At 35.8% G+C, this 24,586-nt stretch overlaps 3 protein-coding genes across 4 annotated transcripts; 1 reads left to right on the top strand and 2 right to left on the bottom strand.

Annotated features, from left to right (window-relative positions):
- Positions 1–84: 84 nt before the first annotated feature.
- LOC113690740 (uncharacterized) lies at positions 85–1,733 on the bottom strand. Its single transcript, XM_027208758.2, has 2 exons — positions 668–1,733; positions 85–554 (listed from the first exon to the last, which is right to left on the bottom strand). Exon 1 carries the CDS (start codon positions 1,420–1,422, stop codon positions 745–747), a length of 678 nt encoding a protein of 225 aa, XP_027064559.1. The 5' UTR covers positions 1,423–1,733; the 3' UTR covers positions 85–554; positions 668–744.
- Positions 1,734–6,193: 4,460 nt separating this feature from the next.
- On the top strand, positions 6,194–22,516 carry LOC140004176 (proteasome activator subunit 4-like). 2 transcript variants are annotated; one of them, XM_072051527.1, is made up of 36 exons: positions 6,194–6,437; positions 6,503–6,680; positions 7,176–7,278; positions 7,370–7,482; positions 8,105–8,227; positions 8,665–8,766; positions 8,857–9,022; positions 10,298–10,414; positions 10,502–10,569; positions 10,660–10,761; positions 10,848–11,067; positions 11,197–11,430; positions 11,509–11,636; positions 11,745–11,862; positions 11,950–12,168; positions 12,241–12,408; positions 12,893–12,969; positions 13,090–13,298; positions 13,606–13,822; positions 13,948–14,027; positions 14,128–14,245; positions 14,334–14,504; positions 15,141–15,309; positions 15,387–15,430; positions 15,521–15,563; positions 15,673–15,818; positions 15,952–16,046; positions 16,153–17,051; positions 17,590–17,871; positions 17,955–18,050; positions 18,989–19,167; positions 19,865–19,946; positions 20,530–20,654; positions 21,016–21,108; positions 22,042–22,195; positions 22,299–22,516. In XM_072051527.1, the coding sequence occupies exons 2-36, from the start codon at positions 6,520–6,522 to the stop codon at positions 22,338–22,340; spliced, it is 5,463 nt and encodes a 1,820-aa protein (XP_071907628.1). In that variant the 5' UTR covers positions 6,194–6,437; positions 6,503–6,519; the 3' UTR covers positions 22,341–22,516. The 2 variants fall into 2 exon arrangements, with proteins under 2 accessions (XP_071907628.1, XP_071907629.1); XM_072051528.1 differs by having other exon boundaries at positions 6,195–6,680; positions 12,253–12,408.
- Positions 22,388–24,562, bottom strand: LOC113690020 (transcription factor MYB80). The gene is made up of 3 exons (XM_027207845.2): positions 23,607–24,562; positions 23,353–23,482; positions 22,388–23,239 (listed from the first exon to the last, which is right to left on the bottom strand). The coding sequence occupies exons 1-3, from the start codon at positions 23,737–23,739 to the stop codon at positions 22,531–22,533; spliced, it is 972 nt and encodes a 323-aa protein (XP_027063646.2). The 5' UTR covers positions 23,740–24,562; the 3' UTR covers positions 22,388–22,530.
- Positions 24,563–24,586: the final 24 nt, after the last annotated feature.

The raw sequence follows: 24,586 nt of genomic DNA, 5'->3' as shown, positions 1-24,586 counted from the left end.
TTGGAGTTGGAGGCGCAGAGGTTATTGCTGTAAGAATTGCGGTAAAACAAAAAAGAAAGGGGCAAGGGACTTGGCAAACTATCATAAAAATAAAATATCAACTTAATTTCAGCGGACCTTCCCTTTGCATAACAGACTCGAACACAAGCAGTGTTGCAAAAACTGCATTTGAAACTTGATCTGAGTGCTGCAAATTGCAAACACAAAATGTCTTGAAGAAGCACCTGCTGTGTGAACCAAAATAACCACTAGGAAGTGAACTGTTGGAGACCAGTTGTTGCCTCAACCTTTTGAGGTTTCTTATCCAAATCAGTAGAACACCACCAAGGTAAACTTCTAAGCGACCGTTATCAGCAGCAAAATGCATGTAATTATTGACCCAAGCATGCGGTACAAGAAGCTTGACGAGACACTCTGGACGTGGATATTTCAGTAACGTTCGTTCGGACCAGGATGCTTCACCCCCTTGAAGAGATGGACCCCCAATGTGTATTAAGCAATGCAAAATTGATTACAAGCCTCGTAGCTCTTGATTCTGAAAAGTAGGACTGTGTCTGGAAACCCAAGGGAGAAATTAGCCCCACATAAAATTCACCTTCTTAGTTCTTACTAATACAAGGAGAGGCCGAGCGGCCTTGGCTAATGAATAGGAGATAATGAAATTTACCTTTCCAGTGATTTCTTCCTTTTAACCGTTTTGTTTTTCAACTCTTGTAGCTTATGTGCTTGAATGGAGGGAAGTAACTAAGCACAAAGGATGAATCTGCTGGTGGGGAAGATCAGGCCTGCAAAACAAACCAGGCAAAGGGTAATGAGATACTGGGAGAGCGAAGAAAGGGGCTTCCATTTGATCTCCACACTAGAGCTTTTCATTCTTTTTCCATTCTGGGGCTCCTTAGACAAATCAAAGCTAGCCCCCTTCATCCTCAGTTCTTGAATACATCTTGTAAGTGTTCGATTATCGTTCTTCTCTCTCTGCAACTGATTAGTCACTTTCCAGTACCTGAAAAGCTTCATCTGAACCAAAAACACGATAACTAGAGAAGTACACATGCTCAAAACAGATGGGATCCACCATCTGTGGCACATATTACGGTGCTGGTTCTCGTCTGAATTATAAGATGTAAATGAAATTGTTAAGAATAGCCCGTGAAAAATAAAGTAAAAACAACACAGCTGAAATATTTCTTTTCTAATATTATCCAATCTGGCTTCTTTTATGGCAATTTTGCGGCCAAAAAGATCTTCTTCTCTTTGCCAGAGCTTGAGAAGCAAGAGATGGCCTGGGCTTTGGGAGATCTCCATTAATGGATGGTGTTGTATGGCTGAAGATGTTGTGCTCATTGCAGAGATGAGCTTCTGCTGATGCTCTTCGTCTACAGGGATTTCGACTACGACATGGGCATCTTTCGTTTCTGCCATTTGATCAGAGTTGCTTGAAAGCAAAAAAATTGACGATTAATTGAACAATAATTGGAGAACTAAATTAAAAGATGGATAAAAGAACTCAGAAAAATCTGTGCTTTGAATATCAGCGAATTCACGATTAACAAAAAGGTAACCAGCAATGAGGAGGCAAATATTTTGATGATCGCAGATAGAAGAGTTAGAGAGTTTGCAGATCTGGTGCCGATAAATGTTGGGATATTTAAATGATGCAAAACGCCTGAGTTTAGCAACGGTCATATTTTTCCCAATGCATTGCCGGCACCTGCGCAAGTAACGTTCGGATCTCTATTAAATTTTTCAAGGCACGTAAGTACGGTAATTTGCTCTTTCCTTTTCTTTTCTTTTTTCCTCCCATTTTCTTTTTAAATGCTTCAGACAGCTACTACAGCTACTGAGGGAAAAAAATACATTAAAAGAAACTAATTTGATCATTTTTGTATCTCCATTAAAAAAAAATTATGTCCTTCCATTGGCTGGCAAAATGAAGATAATTATCTTTCTTTTTTTTTTTCCAATTGGAGATTCTAATGGTGCGCTTGATAAAATTGAAATCTGAAATATAAATTATTAAGTAATTGAATTGATATGCACTAAATTCGATATATTTGAGTGTATATGACTTATCTTTTGAGATAAATTTTTTCTAATAAATTCAGTACCACTTAATTAATGAATTAATCTTCTATACATTGACAATGCATACACTTTCACTATTATATGCATTAATCCGAATTTAAATTTGCAACTCAAGTTTTGCATATGTGTCATATATCCAACCGTGATAGTCACCGTCAATGTATATAAGATTTACTTTTAATTAATTTAGATGTTCTATTTTTTTTTTATCATAAAACATGTCTAAACACGTCAGCTAAACTGAGTTTTAAGTAACTATATATATTCAAGATAGATCTTAACTATATATATTCAAGATAGATCTAGTGCGAGACTGCTTGCTGCAGTTCCTGATTTTAATTCTTAAAAATTCACATTTACATTTTTAAGAGATTACCTCAGCACATAATATAATAATTGGTTGGAGCAGAATTTTCAATATTCTTAAATATAGAACGGAAAGCAAGTATATATGTTGGTCTAACAACTTTTTTTTTTAATTTCAGTAATGCCCTATAGTCATTATTCTCTCTCTGTCTCTCTCTCTCTCTCTCTTTATTTTCTTTTTTAATTGAGTAACTACCTATTAATTTAACACAAATTCCTGCTTTTTCAGTTATTATTTTTGTTAAAATAGCATGTAGGCGTGCCTCTCTCAATGGTGCTCATAGATATTAATCTTTCCAATCAAATTGTTTTACTTGGTTAGGACCTAGGAATTAGAAGCAAGATTTTTTTCCCTTTTATTTTGGTAAATAAAAGTTTGGGTGGGTTCACCTCAAATTACTATCACAAGTTAAGACTCACATCCGAAATCATATGTTACTTATAAAAATCATATGTCACTTATAAAAATTCTTACAGATCGCCTGCCAACACAATTCTTATAGAAACAACATATTTTAACATCATCCAACAAAACTATACACTTTTTTTTAATGCTACACCACCTATATCAGGTGGCAACAAAGCTATACGCATGTAATTATAGAACCAAAAACTAGGATGGTTGTCAACAAGCCTTTAGGATGGTTAGTTTCATAAAATAATTTGTTTTTCATTAAGAAAAAATGTAAACGCCTAATAATTTGTTCTTCATAAAATGGTTGTTTTTTGGCACCATTTAGATGGTCCTTAAAATTGGACAAATAAAATTAAAAAAAAAAAGGAAAAAGAAAGCAAAAACTTATTAGTGCCTAACAAATAGAGTCCGCGATTCTACGTGGAATGTGATTCCATGCCTAAGCATTCTGCAAACGGCCCCAAACAACTTAGACGGCCGAAAACTCATCCACGCGTTGACGAAAGTGTCTTCCCTGTCAATTTGACATAACTTGCTCAGCCAGTATCCCAGTTTCAAGTTCTGGAATATATTATTGTTACGACGTGTTGCTTAGTCGAATTAATCAGCAGTTGATTTTTCCTTCCCTGGGCAAGAATGTCATAAATGTTATTGTAAGGCAGTCAAATAAGTTGATAGCACATTTATTCCAAATAATATTTTACACATTTCATCGTAAACACATTTTTCAACTCACCTTTTTATATTTTCAACTATATTTTATCTCACATACATCACATCATAAAGAGTGTTATAGTAATTATTCCAAATAATGTTTCAACTAATAATCTATCCAAACACCCATGTTAAAAAAAAGTCGATATACTAACATCAACACATAATTTAGTAACTTTAACTTGTGTATGAAAACATCTTTAAAAATATTTATATAAACATATTATCTTATAAATCAAAGTAAAAATTTAATGTATTTAGGAGCATTTCAGCATAATAATAAAGTAAATGAGAAGTTTGAGTTTGGGATCATAATAAATAGAGAGACTGTTTGTGATTTCTCCAATGTGGAGATTTTTTTTTCCTCTCATAATGAGACTGAAATTAAAACAGAAAAAACAATACCAAATAAATTAAAATTGTCAATCTAGTGACGCTGATACTATGCATAAGCTTTTAAATAACAAATTCATAATCACATAAGTTTATAATTTTGTAGGAGAGGGGCTAAATTCACACCTCTCTATACTAAATTCGCACCTTATACATGTATTATACACTTGTGCCCTTAGATTTTAAGTTTATTTAATGCTTCTTGTAGTTTCAATAAACATATATTTATATAATAAAAAAGAGAAAAAACAAATGGTTGCATTATAAAATAAAAAAATTTAAAACATTTTGCAAGGGTTTAAGAACATTTACTAATTTAAAAGTTAAATTAACAATTCAAAATTTTCAAATACTATTAAGCATGCAAGTAAAAATGTCCACATATTTCAATTCCATGAAATTAAAATCAAGCAAGTTTCAAGATACAATATGCAATCATATTGACTTTATACTAGTAATACATAGTATTTGGTTATATGTAAGATTTAAAGAAAAATCAATAAAGGAGAACGATAGTAGATCATAAGAGGGAAGAGAAGAAAAAAAATGTTGAATGAGAGAAACAAGAAAAGGAATTTTTATATAAGACTTCAATAAAGATTTTAATACGAATATTTTTTTTGTAGAAAATATATTAATATTCCCTCTCTTCATTATGTAGAAAGCTAATTAAATACTATAAAAAAGTGTTGATTTAATGTATAAAAGCCAAGGACATAAATGTTTAATAAGTGTTTAGAGTGTGAATTTAGTATGTATGAGTATGAATATAACCCCTCCCATTCTATAGTCTTATCTCTAAACTCTTAAACAAGATTAGAGAAAATAATTAATTGCGTACTTTTTCATGTAGGCTCGAGCTACCGTTTTTACTTTACTTCTAATGCAAAATAAGTCATTCTAAATTAATGATGAAGATGAGATGTTGTAGCACTAGAGAAAGTGAAATATTACTCATCTCAAACCAATATAAATGTTTTATAGCTATGCTAAATATATATATTCTGAAGCTATCTTAGAAACTACAATAATTAATGGTAGATTTACCAAACATAAGAGTCTATTTATATTTTGTAAATATTTTTTTTGTGTAAGTGAGAGGTTTCAATCTTACAATAATCCTTTAAAAACTAAAGATATAATAATAGTTCCTTTGATCTTACATATTAATATATTATTATCAGGCCGTTTGGATTGTTATTTTCTAGAGTTTTTATTGAAAAATGTATTATAATGATTTGCTGTATGGTAAAAAAAAAAAGTGATTGAAAAATATGTTCGTGAAAAACGTAAAATTTTGCTAAAGAGAAATTGCAATCCAAACAAGGCCTTAGTTATTAAAATTTACTACTTGTTATTTTTAGGCTTAAAGTACAAGGAAAATTGTTCACAATTTTGTTTACATTTTGTCAAATAAGTTTTTTTGTCATTCACATCTAAAATGTTCTTACAAAATCAAGTTAGCTAAATTTTGATTCCAACCATAATTTTCGATCACTTCTCTGCTCGAGTCCACTATACGATACAAACATGTTTTTTTAGGTGTAAATAGGCCAAATTTTGATTTTTTTAGTGGCAAAAATAAATATGAGTTGAGTTATTTGTTTAACTAGAGGAACAAAAAAGAATGTGGGTTGGGTAATTTATTTAACTGCAAATGGAATCTGACTTTTGTTGCACTCAAAACAGTGTTTGTAGCAGGTTATACGATGGATTCAAGTTAAAAAGTGATTGAAAATCTAAATTAGACTGCACACGATAAATTTGAAGTTTAAAAACTAAAATTTGAAATATGAATTCATTAAGTTAAATACTACTAATATGATACATTTAAATTTGTATCATATTAAGTGATAAGTAAATAGTTTATTATTTATTCTTAAGAGCAAGTTTTATCTAAAAAATTTAGTGCCATTTAATTAATTCAGATAGTGCATTTTTAGTTATCAAATGTGTCTAAACATAAAATATTAAGAATTGAATCCATTAAATTTAAGTGTTGAATTGAATTATTAAATAGAATTAAATGCTAAATTAAATTGTCAAATAGAGTTAAATAGTTATATACTGAATTGGAGGGACTATTGCCGACTTATTATTATTTAGTGGGTTAAATGCAAAAAATCCCTACAAGTTATATACCTAGTTACAATTTACCCCATAAACTATAATAATAAGCATTTTGGCCCATTGAAGTAAAACCTCGACTAAAGGCTTACGCATTCTTAGCCGCATCTATTAGTTTGCTACTGAACCCTCCTCGTCCATCGAGAAAACTAATTAGCACAAGTCAACGAATAGTAATAAAAGCTGGAAATTCACCGCCGGTGCCGGTTTCCAGTAAACTCTGAGGCCCCAAAATTTGTTTTCCCATTATTTCTTGTCAAGAAAGAAAAACCCGACCAAACCGCTCACTATATATACGCATGTTCCGATGAATTCCTTCTGCTAAGCTGAATTTCAGGTATAATATTCGAGAATTTGGAGACTAAAGATTAGTTCTTTTTGCTAATTTCAACTTGTTGTAAGAGGGGGAGACAGTAAGAATGCATTTGTACAATGCTTGGTTGCCGCCGGCGGTGGCGGAGGAGACGAAGAAGGAGAAAGAATCATTCCACAAAGTGTTGAAGGCCGTGAAGGAATCGTATAAAGTGGATGATCCTGAATCTGTTTACGCCACTCTTAAATGGGTCTCCGTTATTGACCTGTGAGTTTTCATTTCTTACTTCTACTACTTTTATCCGTGTAGCTGTAAGAATTCGACATTTTGAAATTGTTACTGAAATTGAGACCCTTTTGCTGCTTATGAAATTGGGTTCTATGATTGCTTTAGTTATAAAAGGTGCTTTGGTATGTCAGAGGTCTCTTCTACATTTATGGGGTCCTTTTTATCTTTTTTTTTTCTGATTAATTTGTCAAATTTCATATTTTTTTAGTCTTTTCTATGAATATGAAAAGTTAGAATGTAAGTTAGTATGTCCTTGAAGGGTACAATTTGATGTGAGTTAATTACAAGTTGATTTCTAGCATTTATTGGGGCTTCTTTTCATGTCTGGTACTGGTATGGCATGCTTACCGTAAAGGAACCTACAATTTGGAATGAATGGAGTGAAGAAGTGAGAAATGAATTGTTGGCAATGGGATAAGTAGTAAGTGTACTTGGCGCTGAAGTGAAGCTATTTTTTTTCATTTCCTTGTGCAGGTTTATAAAGGCGAAAAGTGAACTTTTAATGGAAGATGTGACAGCTGTTGTGGAAACTGGGTTGGAACTGTTCCAAATATCAGAGAACAAACTTCACGTGCAGGTAGTGCTTTTGACGTAGACTGCATAATCCTTATTCTTTTGCTTGTTGATATATTTCCAGTAACGGTGCTGGTTTGACTTATTTTTACTAGGTTAGATGGGGAAATCTCTTGGTAAAAATATTGAACAAATATCGAAAGAAGTTGTCCTTGAAAGTTCAGTGGCGCCCTCTGTATGATACCCTGATCCATACGCATTTCAAGAGGTCAGTTTCTTTACATATGGACATACACTTTTTATTCCCTTCTGCAGTCCATGCAGTAATGTAATTAATTTGTCATTTGGCAAAATAAGAGACAAAAGATGCATGGCAAGGTGCTAAGTGTTTTGTGCTGATTACTAAACGTGGTTTATCTTGAAATGGATATGAGGTAGAATATGAGTGTAGGAAATTACCAGTGAATAGCTTTACTAGATAAGGTAGTGCTTTAAGGGTTGGGAGACATGCAGTTAGAATAGCTTGTGAATGTTCAATGCAGATGAATAACAAATGAACGTTTGGGTGGAGAAAAGATAAGAAAAAATGATGTAAACAGAGTATGCAATAAACAAGGTAACTTCTGGTATAACCAATAAATTAACTCAGACTCAAGCTGAATAAACTTTGGTTCTGTGTAGTCAATCCAAATTATTGAAAGATTCTTTGAGTCAAGTCGTATGGAATTATGGGACATACATTTACTTAGCTAATTTTCAAATTTTTTGTGCAACCCTGGACCTTCAATTGCTACTGTCATTTTCATGTGATTTTAGTTTGTTAATTACTATAAGCATTTGTTGAACTTCTAAAGCATCACATTGACAAGTAAATCTGGTCATGGCTGCAGGAACACTGGCCCAGAAGGGTGGAGAGTGAGACAACGACATTTTTCGACAGTTACTTCTCTTGTTCGATCCTCTAGGAGATTCTTCCCTCCAGGCTCTGCCTTTGAGATATGGTCTGAATTTAGGTGATATTCTTTGCTCTTTTCTCTTTACACATTACCATCAAGTGTTTAAAATTGTGGATGAAAAAGAGCAAGTGTTTCAGACTTAATTTTATACTTGAAACATCTAGTGTGGAAATCAATAAAATTTTTAACAAACTTGTATGCTGCTGCTATTATGCCATCCCTATTATTGGTTTCAATTGATGCATCTTGTAAATTCTCAGTGCTAAGATCACAAACTTCTTGTTAAGTGGTGTTTTATGTGATGTCCTCTTTCAATTTTGTGTTCTTTTTGCTACTTTTTAGAGCTTGCTTTATGCTTACCTTTCCACAGTATACAGCTCTTGTTTTAATGTGGTTTCATTGTTATGTTCAACCTGTCAATTGATGTTATAAATTTGCTGGTACTGTCAAACATGCTTTTAATCATCTACCTATTGTATGATACCCATTTACAGATCTTTATTGGAAAACCCATGGCATAACTCTTCTTTTGAAGGTTCTGGGTTTGTTCGGCTGTTCCTTCCAACAAACTTGGACAATCAGGACTTCTTTTCACAGTAAGGAAAACTAGTAATTGTTGGAAGACTCTTCTGTAACGGTTATTCTAATTGTATGGTAAACTGAATTTATTTCATCTCTTATTGCAGAGAATGGATGAATTTATGTTTAGACCACTGGGATTCTGTACCAAATAGTCAGTTCTGGAACAGCCAATGGGCATCCGTTACAGCTCGCGTAATAAAGAATTATAAGTTTATTGACTGGGAGAAGTTTTTACCTACTCTTTTCAATAGATACTTGAATATGTTTGAGGTGAGTATACCTTTGCCTGATTTGCTTATTTAGACTAATAGCTCACATGTGGAATCAAAGTAAACCTCATCTGTGGTAATTCATGCTTTGTGAAAGACTTGCTTCTTTTCCTCTCCAAAGGGATCTATCAATTTTTAGTTTAAAGTTAGAGAATAAGTCTTTACCTGCTTGATTTTATCTCCTCATGAATCGTGGATGTCTAATAAAGTTGGCTCAGGATAAATTTTTGTCATTGCTGGACTATTTATGCTTGCTATCTCTGCCTCGAAAGCTACAGGCTTCTTCAAAGTGAATGATAGTGTCAAATCAAATAAGTAAGGGTTCAGCTGTAACTGTGAATGTAAATATAAAGCATGAAACTTATGAAGTCATTGATGTTTTAGCATCAAAATGCTATTTTACCATCCAAGAGATTAATTTTTGGGGATACATGACAAAAAGGAAGTTGAGATAGTCAGATTGGGATATGGTTTTGATATGTGCTTAAGCACTGGTTTTAGTGAGTGAAAGGGATTTTTTGGAGTTTACTTGAGAATTATGTGGAGCTTAATCCACAGAAGAAGGCAGGTTGATTACACTTAAGGTAGACCTTAAAATATGGGATTATCTGATTGAGATAAAGCAGTTATTGATTCCAGCACTATGTGGAAACTGTGGAACTGGTGGAACATTGGGTGGTCAGGGGGCTTCTACGACTTGGCTATGTAATGCATTAATCAAGAAGCAAATCTTGTGTGGAATGATTGATTTATCTCAAAAAAGTCTTATTTGATTTATTTAGGATAGGGTTTTGCACTCCACACCAATCATGGTTTTGTGTTTTCTATTTGTTTTATCTTTCTTGTTTCCATGGATGATGTTTGATGGTCACACTCAAGGGAGATGCACACACTCTACGTGTTTGTGCAATTGTGGAATAAGTAACTTAGAAAAATGAAATAAAAAAAGAATAACTGAATTGAAAGGAAGAGACTTAAAGTTGTAGAAAGATATAGGCATTAGATAGTTACTAGCCTGAGGATATTAATGGAGATTAGAAAAGTTGTTACGCCCAGAGGGTGCTCAATCTTTAACATTGTAATGATGGCTAGTGTAGCTTTAAAATGCTTCACCGCAGAAATGTGGCTCTGGATTTGAGTTTTGTGTCAGCCATTTCTGCAAAAAAGTTGAAAGTCATCGTACTGGTTTAAACTTTTTTCAGTTACCAAAAGTAAATAAATAAATAAATAAATAAATAAATACTTGGTACATCTTATAATCTATGAGCAATAACAGGTTCCTGTAGCTAATGGGAGTGGCTCAAATCCGTTTTCTGTGGATGTTTCAAGAAATACCAGATTCTTGTTTTCAAATAGAACAGTTACTCCATCAAAGGCTATTGCTAAATCAATTGTAAGTTAATATTTTGAAGTATGAGAAGTTAAGAATGTGTTATGTAGTTCCATGAAATATTTACTTATTATCTCACTTCTGATGCAGGTTTATCTATTGAAACCTGATGGTGCAGCACAAAAATACTTTGAGAAATTGGTCAACCTCTTGGAACAGTTTGTTTTCTGAAATTTTGTTGTTTTACATCCAACAAAAATTGATTTTGCTGGATAAGATATTGTCATTTACCCATTTTTTAAATCCAGATATTATCATCCTTCTAATGGCGGTCGTTGGACTTATTCACTGGAGCGCTTTTTGGCTTACTTGGTTCACATATTTCACAAACGTTTGCTACATGAGCAAATGTCAGATAATCTATCCTTGTGAGTTTAGTTTACATTTATCAGTGATATGTGGATTGCTTTCTTAATTGGGAATTGTTGATCTTCAGGAGCAGCAGGGATGATGGCAAGAAAAGTGAACTCTTCCTCCAGCAGCCTGACCGACTTTCTTTTATAAATGCATTGCTGAAGCTGATTGATCGTGGTCAATATAGCAAGAATGAGAATCTATCTGATACAGTTGCTGCAGCAACCTCTGTTTTGTCATACCTGGAACCTTCACTTGTTCTACCATTTTTAGCATCTCGCTTCCACATGGCTTTGGAGACTGTCAGTATACTACAAAAACTACTTTTTAGCTGGATTTGAAATGGAAAAATTATTGTTCTTTCAATTCCCTAAAAAGCTTTCCATCTTGCCAAACTTTTTTAATTCCATCAATTTTGATTTTTGTATCAGATGACAGCTACACACCAGTTGAAGAGTGCTGTGACATCTGTGGCTTATGCAGGGCGATCGCTGTTTCTCACTACCCTGTCATGTTCACCTTTCAAACAAGATGATTTTGGTGGCACCGATTCTTTCAGTGATCTTCTGATGATTGCTTTGTCCAATGCCTTATTTGGTTTAGATGCCAATGATCCACCAAAAACCTTGGCAACCATGCAACTGATTGGTTCTTTGTTCTCCAATGTAAATGTTGATATTTATAATACCTGTGGAAAAATGTATGCATTCTTTAAATGTTACTCAGCTGTCTTTCACTTGCAGATGGCTTTGCTGGAAGATAGTACAAATGAATTATCACCCTTACCAGAATTTCAGTTTTCCGAGTGGCTTGATGAGTTCTTGATTCGTCTTTTTTCTTTGCTTCGGCACTTGGAACCAAGCGGTGTTCTGTAAGTAGGAATTTCGATGTCTCATCCTTCTATCTGTCTGCAGTCTCTAACGAAAATTACCGCTGCTCTTGTTCTTTATACTGGTTTTTACTAGCTGCATTGGTGCAGGAATGAAGGAGTTCATTCATCAACAACTTCAGGAACAATTCTTGTTGAGGATGGTCCTTACTACTTCTGCATGTTAGAAATTGTCCTAGGGAGGCTTTCAAGAGCACTTTATAAACAGGTGCTTGTTGTTCTGTAGTTGAATAATTGTTTCAAATTCTGAATATCTATTTCTTGAAGATATTGTGATTTTAATCATCTTCAACAGGCTTTAAACAAAATTTCCAAGTTTGTTAAATCAAATATTCTTCCTGGGGCAATTGCTGAAGTAGGACTACTATGTTGTGCCTGTGTCAATTCAAATCCAGAAGAGGCAGTTCTTCATATCGTTGAGCCAATTCTACTGTCTGTTATATCTTCCTTGAGAGAGACACCTGTTATGGGTTATGGAGGGAGAAGAACTTCTGTAGCCATTGGACGAAGCAAGGTTTCTTCAACTGTAATTGGATCTTTTATTGGCTTTAAAATTGTCTTGAGTTCTCTTCCTGATAATTAGCAGTGTTTCTTCCAGGAAAAAGCCACACTTTCTCCAGCTCTTGAAACAAATATTGAGTATCAATTGAAAATATTATCAGTTGCGATCAGCTATGGAGGTCCTGCACTTCTTCGCTACAAGGATGAGTTTAAGGAAGTGATTTTTTCTGCGTTTGATTCAACATCTTGGAAGGTGGTCATCCTGCTAGACTTTTCATGATTTTTAAGTGATATCAATTCAATCTATACAAATGTTTGTTCTTTCTGTTAAGCAAAAACAGGATACTTAACGTATTTAATAGCAGTGTGACCTGATGCTCTCTCTGGTCCTATTCGATTTGGCAATTATTTTCAAATGTTTTAACAAAGAGACATAAAGCATATATTCTGCTTCTCGGTGTAAAAATCATAATTTCCATTTAACTGAAGATATAGAGTATCTTATGGTCAACTTTAACTTTATATTTTGAACTTAAGAGACATGGGCCTTAACAACCTAGTAGGTTAATGTTGTTATCAAAACTAACATAATATTAGCATGTTGCTATATGCTTGCATTTTTAGGACCTTGAATAGTTTAAAATATTTCCAAGTCTTCTAGTTTTGGAGGTTATTTTGTAATGCAATCAAATCCATCATGTTTCCTTTTTCTTCATGGAGACTTTATATCTTGACAGGTAAATGGTGCTGGTGATCACGTTCTCAGATCTCTTCTTGGAAGCTTGATTCATTACTATCCTATTGACCAATACAAGTCTGTACACTTCGTGTTCCTATTTTACCACAATGAAACTACTTAGATTACACACATATGATATACGTGCACCATTCTAGATGCACAATTATAGATATGAATGAACTTCCTTGTTCTCAGGTGTCTTTTGCGTCATTCTGCTGCTGCATCATTAGAGGAATGGATTAGCACAAAAGATTTTTCAAATGCTGTACCACCTGTCGGTCCAAAGTGGCATATCCCTTGTGATGATGAAGTTGAATTTGCGAATGAACTCTTGAAGTTGCACTTTGACTGTGCTTTAGATGACCTTCAGAAGATATGCCAATCTAAGATCCACTGTGATCCAGGTGCTACTTGGATATTTCAACTCTAATGCTTTTAAACTTTAATTGCAATTCCTACCCTTTTTCAGAACATATAGAAGGTTGATGTTTAAGAATAACTACCAAAATATAGTGCACTATGTTCATTGGAATATTTGAGACGCTTAAGTTTTTGTTAAGCACACATGAAATTTTTTTTGGTTACTCTAATCGCATCAGAAAGTTAAAGAAATACTAGAACGCTGATCAGTGATCCTGTTAAAATTCTGTCTCTGCCATCTTGTCCTGTTGCAATGCATTGCCTGACTAGTGTATACACATTGATGGACAGGAAATGAGAAAGAGCATTTGAAAGTGACTCTTTTGCGTATTGATTCATCATTACAAGGCATTTTGTCATGCTTGCCCGATTTCAGACCGTCTGTTGGGAATGGGATGGTAGAAGATTCTGGTCTTTTTTCTTTCTTAATTGCTGGAGCAACAGGTTCACTTGTTGGCAGCACAGAATTGCGAGAAAAGGCTGCTGAGATTATCCATGCTGCTTGCAAGTGAGTATCTACATGTCTTTATTTATCTATCTTATCATCTATCTATCTTTCCATCCATCTTTTACCTATTGACTTTCAGCAAACCATAGGTTTACATTTTTAGCATTCTGTTGTACTTCTTGCAGATACCTGTTGGAGGAAAAATCTGATGATAGCATTCTCTTGCTGCTTGTCATTCGTATAATGGATGCTTTAGGAAATTATGGTAATCAATGGAGAGGAAGTTACTTACATATGGCAATAGATGAAAAGTTATCAGAATAAGAGTATATTCTATGTTTTTCATTGTTTGATCCAATTAACAGGAAGTTCTGAATATGAGGAGTGGTCGAGTCACCGGCAGGCTTGGAAACTGGAATCTGCTGCCATAATAGAACCTCCGATCAATTTCATTGTCTCATCTCATTCTAAAGGAAAAAGAAGGTCTACTCTCTTTTCTCCTTGAATTTCCACTGTAGTGCATGCAATGGTGCTGTTAACTTTTCCTTGTTACATCTTTAATTAATTACAGGCCTAGATGGGCTCTTATCGACAAAGCATATATGCACAGCACTTGGAGATCATCACAGTCATCATACCATCTGTTTCGGACGAGTGGCAACATATCTCCATCTGATCATGTGCTTATCTTGCTGGATGATCTTCTTAATCTGTGTTTACACAGCTATGAAACAGTCCGGACGTAAGTTCAGAGCCAGGAGATTGAAGTGCTTAAAAAATAAATATACTCTGATACCATAAAATTTGTCACATAAGCAGATATTTGTTATACAAGTTATTAAGTTGTACTTTCTTGCCATGGTTCTCTAGGGGTTCCTGTATTTTTAGTGTAAGTTGCAAATTTGAAAGCAATTGAGTTATAATTTGTTTCCAATTTTAAGACAGGCTTCCGTGCTTTTTGTGAGGTGGTTGTGCATTTGATGTATCATGAGTTTTATACATGCTGTGGGGTTTTCTGGTCTTAATATGGAAGTGAGGGAAGTTTTAAGATTGATTTTAGTTCGATGTTCATGATTCTGCTAACTATGTTATTCCATATGATCTTTGAAATGCTTCAGCCCTTTTATCCTATCAAAAGGAATTAATCTGCTGTGATCTATTAATCTACTGTTGCATAAGTCATGCCTAATGGATGGTGATGACTGAATAAATAATGCATTAAGAAAAGAGATCATTGCAAAAGTGAAATGACACTTTTCTTTATTATATTGCCTTCTGTAACTTAGCATTTGCATTCTCTCTCCCTCTCTCTCTTCCTCCCTCTGCTGCAGGATTTTTTTTTTAAAATTTCTGATTAATTTTTCTCTGGCATTTTCAGACTTGCTGGGAAATCTCTTCTGAAAATGCTGAAAAGATGGCCTTCTACAATCTCGAGCTGTGTGTATGCTCTGAGTGAAAATTTAAAGGCTCCGAGTTCACCAGAATATGCTGTCTTGGGCTCTTGTGCAGTCCTTTCAACCCAAACTGTTCTCAAGCGTTTGACATCGGTAATTATTAACATGAAAAACTTTAAGTTTCTGAAGTGATTTTTACTGAGAACTGTCATATTCTTTTTTGTATCCAGGATGCAAAGGCCCTCTGTTGTTTTCTTCGTGGAATTCTTTCAAGGTTACATTATTTTTTTATGTTAATTTCTATCAAGATTTTTATTTGGCTCCTCTGTAAGGTATTTTTAACACACTTCTTTGTTGGTCATAGCTCTCATCATGAATCACTAAAATCTCAGAAAGCAATTACTGAGGTGAGATATTCTATCAAATACTTGGAAGTCAAATTATCATTGAAACTTTTTATACTTGATTCTACACTTTATATTTTCTTGACAACCAATTCATTGATGACATCTACAGCTCTTTGTCAAGTACAACATCTATTTTGAAGGTATACCTAGAAGCATTTTAAGGACATCAGGGATTCATTCGGATGCAACTGATTTCTCAGATTTGGTTTCTGAGATTGGTTCCATGAGTTTTGAAAGTACAAATTTGCATTGGAGGTAAGTATCTACTGTCATGGTCAGAGTCCTTGGTTCTTCAGACGTCTGTCTTGATTTTTGCCCTGTGGTATTATGTGACCTGTTGGTTTTGTACTTAGAATCCTTATTAGCTTTGTTTGTACCCATGTTTCAGGTATAATCTGATGGCTAACAGAGTGCTGCTACTTTTGTCTATGGCATCTGCAAATGATCCACATTCATCTACAAATATTCTTAAGGAAACTTCTGGTATTAGTTTATCCTTTTCTCTGATCAATTGCAGTTGCATATTCTGTTACTAAAAGTTTGTGTGATTGTCCATATAGTTTTACTATTTGAGACTAAATCTTTTCAGGTCATTTCTTAAAGAATTTGAAGAGTCAACTTCCACAGACGAGAATTCTAGCTATCTCTGCCTTAAATACTCTGTTAAAAGAATCACCTTACAAAGTCTCTGCTGGAAACCCTGTTTTCATTGGGGATGTACAGGGAAACACCAAATCTTCGCTTGAAGGAGCTTTGAGTATTATATTTCAAGAAGAGGGGTTCTTCAATGAGACTCTGAGTAGTCTTTCTCATGTGCATATAATTGCTGATGCAGATAGTGCATCCTCCCGAGGACATCACGGAAATTCTTCCTTCCAGAGCTTGGCAGACAAATCAATCACACACTTCTATTTTGACTTCTCTGCTTCATGGCCTCGTACTCCTAACTGGATATCTTTGCTAGGAAGTGATACTTTTTATTCAAATTTTGCTAGAATCTTCAAACGTCTAACCCAAGAATGTGGCATGCCTGTTTTGCTGGCACTTAGAGATGCATTGATAGAGTTTGTTAATTCCCAGGAGAGGTCTAAGCAATGTGTTGCAGCTGAGGCATTTGCTGGAGTCTTGCATTCTGATGTTGCTGGTGTTTCAGAAGCATGGGACAGCTGGATGATGACCCAATTACAAAATGTTATTTATTCCCAATCGGTGGAATCTGTTCCAGAGTGGGCTGCTTGTATTCGTTATGCAGTTACTGGCAAGGGAAAATATGGTACTAGGGTACCTCTTCTGAGACAAAGAGTCATGGATTGTCTAATGACTCCATTGAGCCAGACAGTTACTTCTTCAGTAGTTGCCAAGCGCTACACTTTTCTTTCAGCTGCATTTATAGAAATATCCCCACAAAGGATGCTAAGAGGTGAAACAGAGCTTCATTTTACGCTATTGAAGGAGTTGGTGCGTAATATGAGTCATTCATCAGCTCAAGTAAGGATACTACTTTAACTAATAACTGTATGGACAAATCTTGTTTGATCACAACCCCTTCCCTCGTGTCAATTGTGTCTTATTGTTTTGCTGCATCATGTGCCACCTCATAGAGCTTTCTTGAAATGTATCTAGAATGTGAGCCACAAATAATTTATGCTATTCTGTCGAGCACATGGTTTTTTGGTTTGCCTGTTCCTGGAGCATCTCATGTCCCCCTTTACCCCACCACCATCCCTCCCCCCCCCCCCCCCCCCCCCCCAACCAAAAAAAAAAAAGAAACACAATCTTTTTCTCCTGATGTGTATAGTTTCTTCAATCTCTCCTCTTAAGGAATTATGTCTTGCGCACTTATCCCCTTTTTAGTTAACAGTTGTACCCTCGGCCGCTTTGGAAATCACAAAACCTGTCTGAGCATTTATCGATATTAAAGAACCCATCCACAATTGGATGTTTTGTAAAATTTGTTGGATGTGGCAATAATTGACTCTAATGAAATACACAAGTCTAATTGTTTCACATAAATGTCTCCTGACAGGTGAGAGAATCAATTGGAGTTACCCTATGTGTGTTATGCTCAAATATTCGGCTTCATGAATCCTGTTCTCCTAGTAACTCTCTTGAAGGGGTAAGGGGTGATGTATATGGAAATTTTGAAGGTGGAAGTTGGGATGAATATATTGTGCAACGAGCTTCAGAACTTGCAGTGAATATCCACAACATTAGTGCTTGTGACATATTGGAAACCTCCTCAGACAAAACCTTACACAATGGAATATCAAAAGACCATTCTAGAGATGATGTTAATTGGATGGAAACGGTAGTCACTTGTGAAAATACCACATGATTAAATTTCTTCACACTTTGATTTTGATTATTCACTCTCTCTTCTGTTTTGGACAGGTATTCCATTTCGTCATCTCTTCTCTGAAGTCTGGAAGATCTTCAGTTTTGCTGGATGTTATTGCGGGCCTACTGCACCCCATCATCTCCTTGCAGGTGTGATAAATTTTCTGCTGTCTCTCCATTGATATATTTGCACTTCTTTTTCTCCCATATTCTGGAATGATTTTTTATTAGCCATTATATGTAGCCACCCTTTTAAAAGATAGTGACACTAATGAAAGCAGTAAAAGCTTTAATGAGTGCTCATGTATGGCATGGCAGAGAAATGAGCAGAGAGAGTGGTAGGTTAGCATGATTTCAAAAAGGAAAAAAAAAATCAAATATCAGTCAGCTGGTATCATAAACACAATTTTCAACCATGTTTTTATTTCACATACATCACATCATTAAGAGTGCTATAGTGTTTTTCCAAATAATCTCCTATCCAAACACACTCCGTCTTTTTCATAGAATGCCACTGATTTCATGAAACATATTGGATAAGATGTCAACTTTCACATCCTATTATACTGTCTGGTGTCCTATCTAATGGAAAGAGAATGATCTATGTACACACAGCATAGTAAGGTAAACGATTTCAATCATATGAAGTGAGATGTTAATCAGTTCACTTTATGTTTGTGTATCATAGTCAGAATGTTGATATTTTTGTTGAATTTTGGTTTACATCCATATACTTATATGCTTAAGAAAAATTATTGTTGCTTAACTTGTCTCTTTGAGTTGGACACAAGTTTATTGGAATAGTTGCTCTTTGAGTTATTTGAATATAACTAGGGCTTTAATTGGTGACTGAATGGCTAATCAGCTGTCTGGGATCAATAATGCAACATCTGTAAAATAAGCTGGAAATCGTATTTGCCTGATAAATCAAGCAAAGATCTTGTAACAGTTTGATGTGGGGGGCAGACACAAAAAATAGAAAAGACATCGTTTAACTTTGCCAGAGAAATTCAACTATCTGAAATAATGGTGTTGGTGCTCGGGGTGCTGGTTGCTTTTTATAATGTTGTGTTGCTCCTTTTATGAAGGAAACATCAAATAAAGATTTGTCAACTCTAGCCAAAGCAGCTTTTGAATTGCTAAAATGGAGGGTTTTCCATGGAACAAGAACCCAGAAAGCCATCTCTCTTATTCTTTCTTTAGGAAGTGACTCCAACTGGCGAACTAGATCTGCAACTTTGACGTTTTTGAGGACTTTTATGTACAGGTATGGTTTGCTTTTTCGAGTCATTGTGTTGTTAGAATGCAGCTTTTACTGTGTATAGTTGTCTTTGTACTTTGATGAACATATCTAATGAATAGATGCAACCAAATCAAGTGAAGTGAATGGCCTGGATGTCCATCAGGAACCCATACTCAATATACTGAACTTAAGCTTGGTTTGGCTCAACTGAGTTCTCTAAAGAGCTACCTTATTTGTATTAAGGACATTACCACCCCTAGTGATATTGCTCTATCATTTACAGAGTTAAACATGTTAAGCAAGTAAATATGATTTCTTTTTATTCTATACATTCTTAAAACAATGGCTGCTTGGACTGGCTTGCCTGCACAATTAACTATCTTGTAGCTGGACTTGGCTCAAACTACTATTTGAGCTGTTTGAGATCAAACTTCACAGATGGCACAATTGAGGCTGAGCTACTTGCAGCTTAGATTATTTGGGGCCCTAGTCAGGTGCCATGCTATGTGAGAACATTCCTTCTAGGAAAAGCTAAATGTCCACAATTTAATTATAAGAACATTTCTATCCTTGCTTCAAATTATCCATTTGAAAAGCTATGTTATGGTAAACCTCATTTTTGCGATAAACTTTGGTATCTTATCCTGATTTTTGAGTCATCTTTGCTGCTGAGATTAAATCATATGCTCACGTTGTACTAATAGTTTGTGTGCTCTAACAGGCACACTTTCATCCTCTCAAATGTGGATGAGAGGCAAATATGGCATACTGTTGAAAAGCTACTTGCAGACAATCAAATTGAGGTGAATATCAGCTTGCTTAGCATATATTATGAATGTCCATAAAAATTTGGGAATTACTTAACATGTTTCTGCATTTTGTTCCTTTTTCAGCTTTTTTTTCCCTTTGTCGTGTGAATTGAAAGTCATAGGATCTATGTAATGACAAAGTTGCCGTAAAAAAATGTAATGACAAAGTCAAATTGTAGGAAATTTTATCTTTTAGGCCTTTCTTCTTTTTGAAACTCAAACTGCATGATATCTCCAGAGAATGTCAAACTGTGAGGTTGGATGAGTGTCTTGGGAAATAAAAAGTAATCAGAATGGTTAACCGCATAAGTTTTAAACACCATTCTTTTGGTGCTCTATTTTGGAATGAAAAAACTTAGTGGTTTAACATCCCTAGGAACATAACCCAAAAAAAAAAAAACTGAAATTCTATTCCTGAGCATTTTTAGTTCTGATTCCCAATTTTCTGTTTGAAGAAGATTGCTTGTACCGTTTTTGTTTCCAAATGGTGGAGAATTGCACTGAATCCTAGATACCCAACTAAAACTAGGCATTATCGTGTGTTGCTCAGTTCTGGAATTTACAATAAATGATTCAGGTAAGGGAGCATGCAGCTGCAGTATTAGCTGGCCTCATGAAGGGTGGAGATGCTGATCTAGCTGAAGACTTCCGTAACAGAGCTTTTAGGGAAGCAAACGTCATCCTGAAGAAAAGAAGGCAAAGGTTAAATTTTTGGTTGATTTTCTACTTAACCTGTTGATTAAAGCCAAATTTCAAATTATATGCTTAGATGCTATCCACAATTCGGTTTGGCTTCATAATGCACAGAATATACATGATATATGCATTAACTGTATTAGTTGGTACATGCCTTGATATTTAGTCTCATGTACATGGCTCTCTTGTTTGAGCTTTTGTTTATGGCTAAATGAAATTGATGCAATCCATATTCTTTTTTGTCATATAGCCACTGTGAAAGCCGGTTCCTTGTGCATGTCTTATTAGTTTTATCTGATTACAACTTGTTAAAAATGGCTTATTTACTATTCCATTGAAGTTTCAACTTTTCTTTTTGTAATTTCAGAAATTTGAGATCCGGGCTTTCTGTAGCATCAATTCATGGTCCCGTACTTGCTTTAGCAGCTTGCGTATTATCCATTCCGTACGATATGCCCAGGTTTGTGCCAGACTCCATTATGTTTATAGGCATTGGCATCAGTGGACATGGCATTTGCTGGGATAGTGTAATGTGCAAAAGTTAATCATGAGTCTTGGTTAATTTATATCAATAATCATGTGAGCTTTTTAGTATGGTCACCATTTACGCCATTTACTGTTAGAAGGGCAAGAAATATATTCATTCTAGAAAGTGTAAAGGCCAATCTAGACGGTTTAAAGACCTAGTAATGCAGCGGATTTTTTATCATGTGGAATTTATAATTGCCTTGTTGGGTGACAGTGTGGCATGAACTGATGTGACGTTTCTTTCCTGAACTTTAACTGTAGCAATTACGTATTGAGCATTTAAACTAGTTTCATTTTGTTGATTTCCATCTTTTCATGTTACTTGTCCTACTCTCATCAGTTTTTCTTAGTAAAGAACTTAATGTTTTTAAGCACATGGTATCTATCATGAATTGAGCCAAGCTTGAGTTCAAAGGGGTCTGTGATGGGATATCTGTATATATTATCTTGTTGTAGAAGTGACTGTTGAGCTCATGAAAGGTATTATTGCATTAAACTGAAAATCGTCTGACAAGGTATGGTCTTCTAATGATATTTCACACCTTTTCATCAGTGTGTGCTGAAGACATTTGAGAAAAGCATGGATTTAAATAAATTCCATCCTCGACTGTTAGTATAAATGGAAAATTTTATTTATATGCTACATAAGGGCATTATATCTAGCAAAGAATGTCAACTTCGAACTGAAGCTGCGCAAAAGAGAGAGGAGACAAAAATTATTTCTGAGTCCAGTTGCAGCATTTGAAAAAGAGTATTCTCAAGGGCTGAAGTCTCAATTTCAGCATATTTAGTTTTAGGCACCCTAAGCAGCACGTTTTATATTATCAGTGATCCACTCAGTGACAAGTACAATATATTGTTTCAGCTGGCTGCCTGAGCATGTTACATTACTTGCTCATTTTGTTTCGGAGCCATCACCTGTTAAATCCACGGTCACAAAAGCAGTTGCAGAATTCCGACGGACACATGCTGACACCTGGAATATCCAAAAAGATGCTTTTAGTGAAGAACAGCTGGAGGTATATTCATCTCAGTAATATTTGCTCGTACAAATTTGCTCTTTTTAGTACCTTAATAATTTTTTTGCACGTATCAACTCTAATGCTTTGTTTGTATATGCAGGTTCTTGCAGATACATCCTCCTCATCATCATATTTCGCTTAATATAATTCTTCCTGCCAGAGAGATAGCGGAGACATGTACAGGGAAAATTATTGGAACATAGGGCAGTGTTCTCTACTGCCTCGACAAATTTATTATGAATTTATTTACATATCTTTGTCATTTCGAGAACATTATTATTTTTACATGAATAAGATGTTCTTGCCCGTTGGTGGTCATTCTGTGCTCTTCCTTAGACCATTGGACTCATTAGTTCTTCAGATGGTAAATCCCACAAAACGCAGTCTGAATTGAAAAGGGTGGCCCCATCTCTCATTTCTTTTCCACCCTTCCAGTCTTGACCATTTTCATCTTCGAGTTTCTCATCCAGCTGGCATTGTCGGTCTCCTGTTGCACTGCTTCCTGGGCACATGCTCTGGTTCCATGCAGATCCATTTCCTTCATTGACAAGGGATGAAAGGCCATAATGAAACCCGGAATCTGGGGCAGCAAATGCATTGCAGCTTCCAGCAAAATTTGCGGATCCTGCTACAACAGGGTCCCAAGGCTTGTTTGTAGGTGAAGTTTCAGGGTCCTTTATGGCTCTTGATATTCCGTACTTAATCTTCTCAATGGTTTCGTCCCTATCCTCGTGCTTAACATGTGTAGCTGCTGTGTTAACTGGTGTTAAACCTATTTGCTGCATTTGGTAGCTGCCAATACGTTTCTTGGTGAGGAGGTGGAGCATCTCATCCTTGAAACACCCCAAGGCTGCTTCTGCCAAGTGGGGAACTTGCGGTGGAGCCAGAGTGGTGGCAATCTCAGTAATGAGGTGAGAGAAAGGCTTGTGAGTTACGGGATCGATACCCATGCCTGATAGCTTCTTTTTGAGCTTGGTATTCCAATGGTTTTTGACATCGTTATCGGTGCGACCGGGCAGCTGAGCTGCAATCACGGACCATCTGTTGTACCAAAATGATAAAAGCTAAACTTCTGGAGAAAAATCGTACTTCAAAACAAAGTAGAAATTCTAGGTTGTTTTGTTACATGATTATAGATGTATGAAATGAGATACCTATTCCCCAGAACTGAATGCAGAGTGACGATGGTCTGCTCTTCTGCATCCGAGAATTGGCCGTGCTTAAGGTCAGGACGGAGGTAGTTGGTCCACCGTAATCTGCAGCTCTTTCCGCATCTCTGTAAACCTGACAAAAGAGTGGCAATGCGTTACCGCCATGAAAGTCACACACTACCTGCATTACTCTCATTTAAATTGTAGTAATATTCTACTCTCTGTAGCTGATACATCATTAAAGATTCAGCACAAACCAGCATGTTTGGGTATAAGACGCCAGTTGCGAGTGCCATGTTGAGCAATGTAGGAAGAGAGCTTGTGGTCTTCCTCCGGCGTCCACTGACCCCTTTTGACGTTGTCTTTCTCGCAGCATGGAATTCGTCCCATCTCAGAAGGCTCCACTCTGTCAGTTACCAGCAGCAGCAGAACGGAGAAAAAGCTTCCGGGGCAGTTGCTGTAGCACAAGTGAGAGAGATGGGGAGATGGATTGGAAGGATAGGCTAGTTGTTGCAACAATTTTCTTCAACCTAACCTTAAATAACAAATCCGAAAACGCGAAAAAACAAAAGGGGTAGTCTTGCTCGTTGGAGTTTATTAATCTGGGATGTATTTTACAGGTATAGCACGGAGTGTAAATAAATAGAACATGGTTTTATAGCATAGGAATGAAAGGGATGACATCAAATGCGCATGATTTCATTAAAGAATTCAACGCTGTTGAGCGTGTGAGACATTGGCCGGTAGCTCACCCTCAAGACGCCCGGTCAACTCCCCCCCCCCCCTCTCTCTCTCTCTCTTCTTCCTCGTTCTGCTGAGGTTTGACCCCTGGAGTTGGGTGGGCTTTCTGATTTGGTCATGCAAAATCACTAGAATCTGGACTTCGGCTTTGATTTAAGGTTCTCAGCACGAGTGGGTTTGTCTTCTTCTTCCACAATTTTCGCAAAACAATCTTCGTTTTGAAGGATTTAAACAAATCATAATTCGTTGGCATTGCAAAGCTTTCCTGATGCCAAGACTGGCTGGCGGGTGTTTATTCTCCTCTTCATTCTTGGTGGTGCTATCGCATTGCTGTTCGTTGGTTCCGTACAAGTAGCTACGGCTAAACTAAACTGCGTTGGCTCGCTTACCGCCAAAACAAGCCACTAGCAAACTCTTCTCTCTTCTTCGAACTTGCCCTCTTTGAACAGTTTCTGGGCATCATGGAAATTCTTTTGTCACGCGGCTGAACCATCGA

This window comes from Coffea arabica, chromosome 5c (genome assembly GCF_036785885.1).
Source record: "Coffea arabica cultivar ET-39 chromosome 5c, Coffea Arabica ET-39 HiFi, whole genome shotgun sequence".
Classification (NCBI taxonomy): Eukaryota; Viridiplantae; Streptophyta; class Magnoliopsida; order Gentianales; family Rubiaceae; genus Coffea; species Coffea arabica.
The sequence above is the reverse complement of the archived record's forward strand: the minus strand, read 5'-3'. Positions and strand labels throughout refer to the sequence as shown.

What these genes read in the sequence shown, in the direction of transcription:
- LOC140004176 (XM_072051527.1), top strand. Translation starts at nt 6,520, where the DNA reads ATGCATTTGTACAATGCTTGGTTGCCGCCGGCGGTGGCGGAGGAGACG. An exon ending in TTCTCAAGCGTTTGACATCG is followed by an intron (nt 15,310 to 15,386) that starts GTAATTATTAAC and finishes TTTTGTATCCAG; the next exon opens with GATGCAAAGGCCCTCTGTTG. An exon ending in CTTCGTGGAATTCTTTCAAG is followed by an intron (nt 15,431 to 15,520) that starts GTTACATTATTT and finishes TGTTGGTCATAG; the next exon opens with CTCTCATCATGAATCACTAA.
- LOC113690740 (XM_027208758.2), bottom strand. Translation starts at nt 1,422, where the DNA reads ATGGCAGAAACGAAAGATGCCCATGTCGTAGTCGAAATCCCTGTAGAC.
- LOC113690020 (XM_027207845.2), bottom strand. Translation starts at nt 23,739, where the DNA reads ATGGGACGAATTCCATGCTGCGAGAAAGACAACGTCAAAAGGGGTCAG. An exon ending in TCTTATACCCAAACATGCTG is followed by an intron (nt 23,483 to 23,606) that starts GTTTGTGCTGAA and finishes CTCTTTTGTCAG; the next exon opens with GTTTACAGAGATGCGGAAAG. An exon ending in CATTCAGTTCTGGGGAATAG is followed by an intron (nt 23,240 to 23,352) that starts GTATCTCATTTC and finishes TTGGTACAACAG; the next exon opens with ATGGTCCGTGATTGCAGCTC.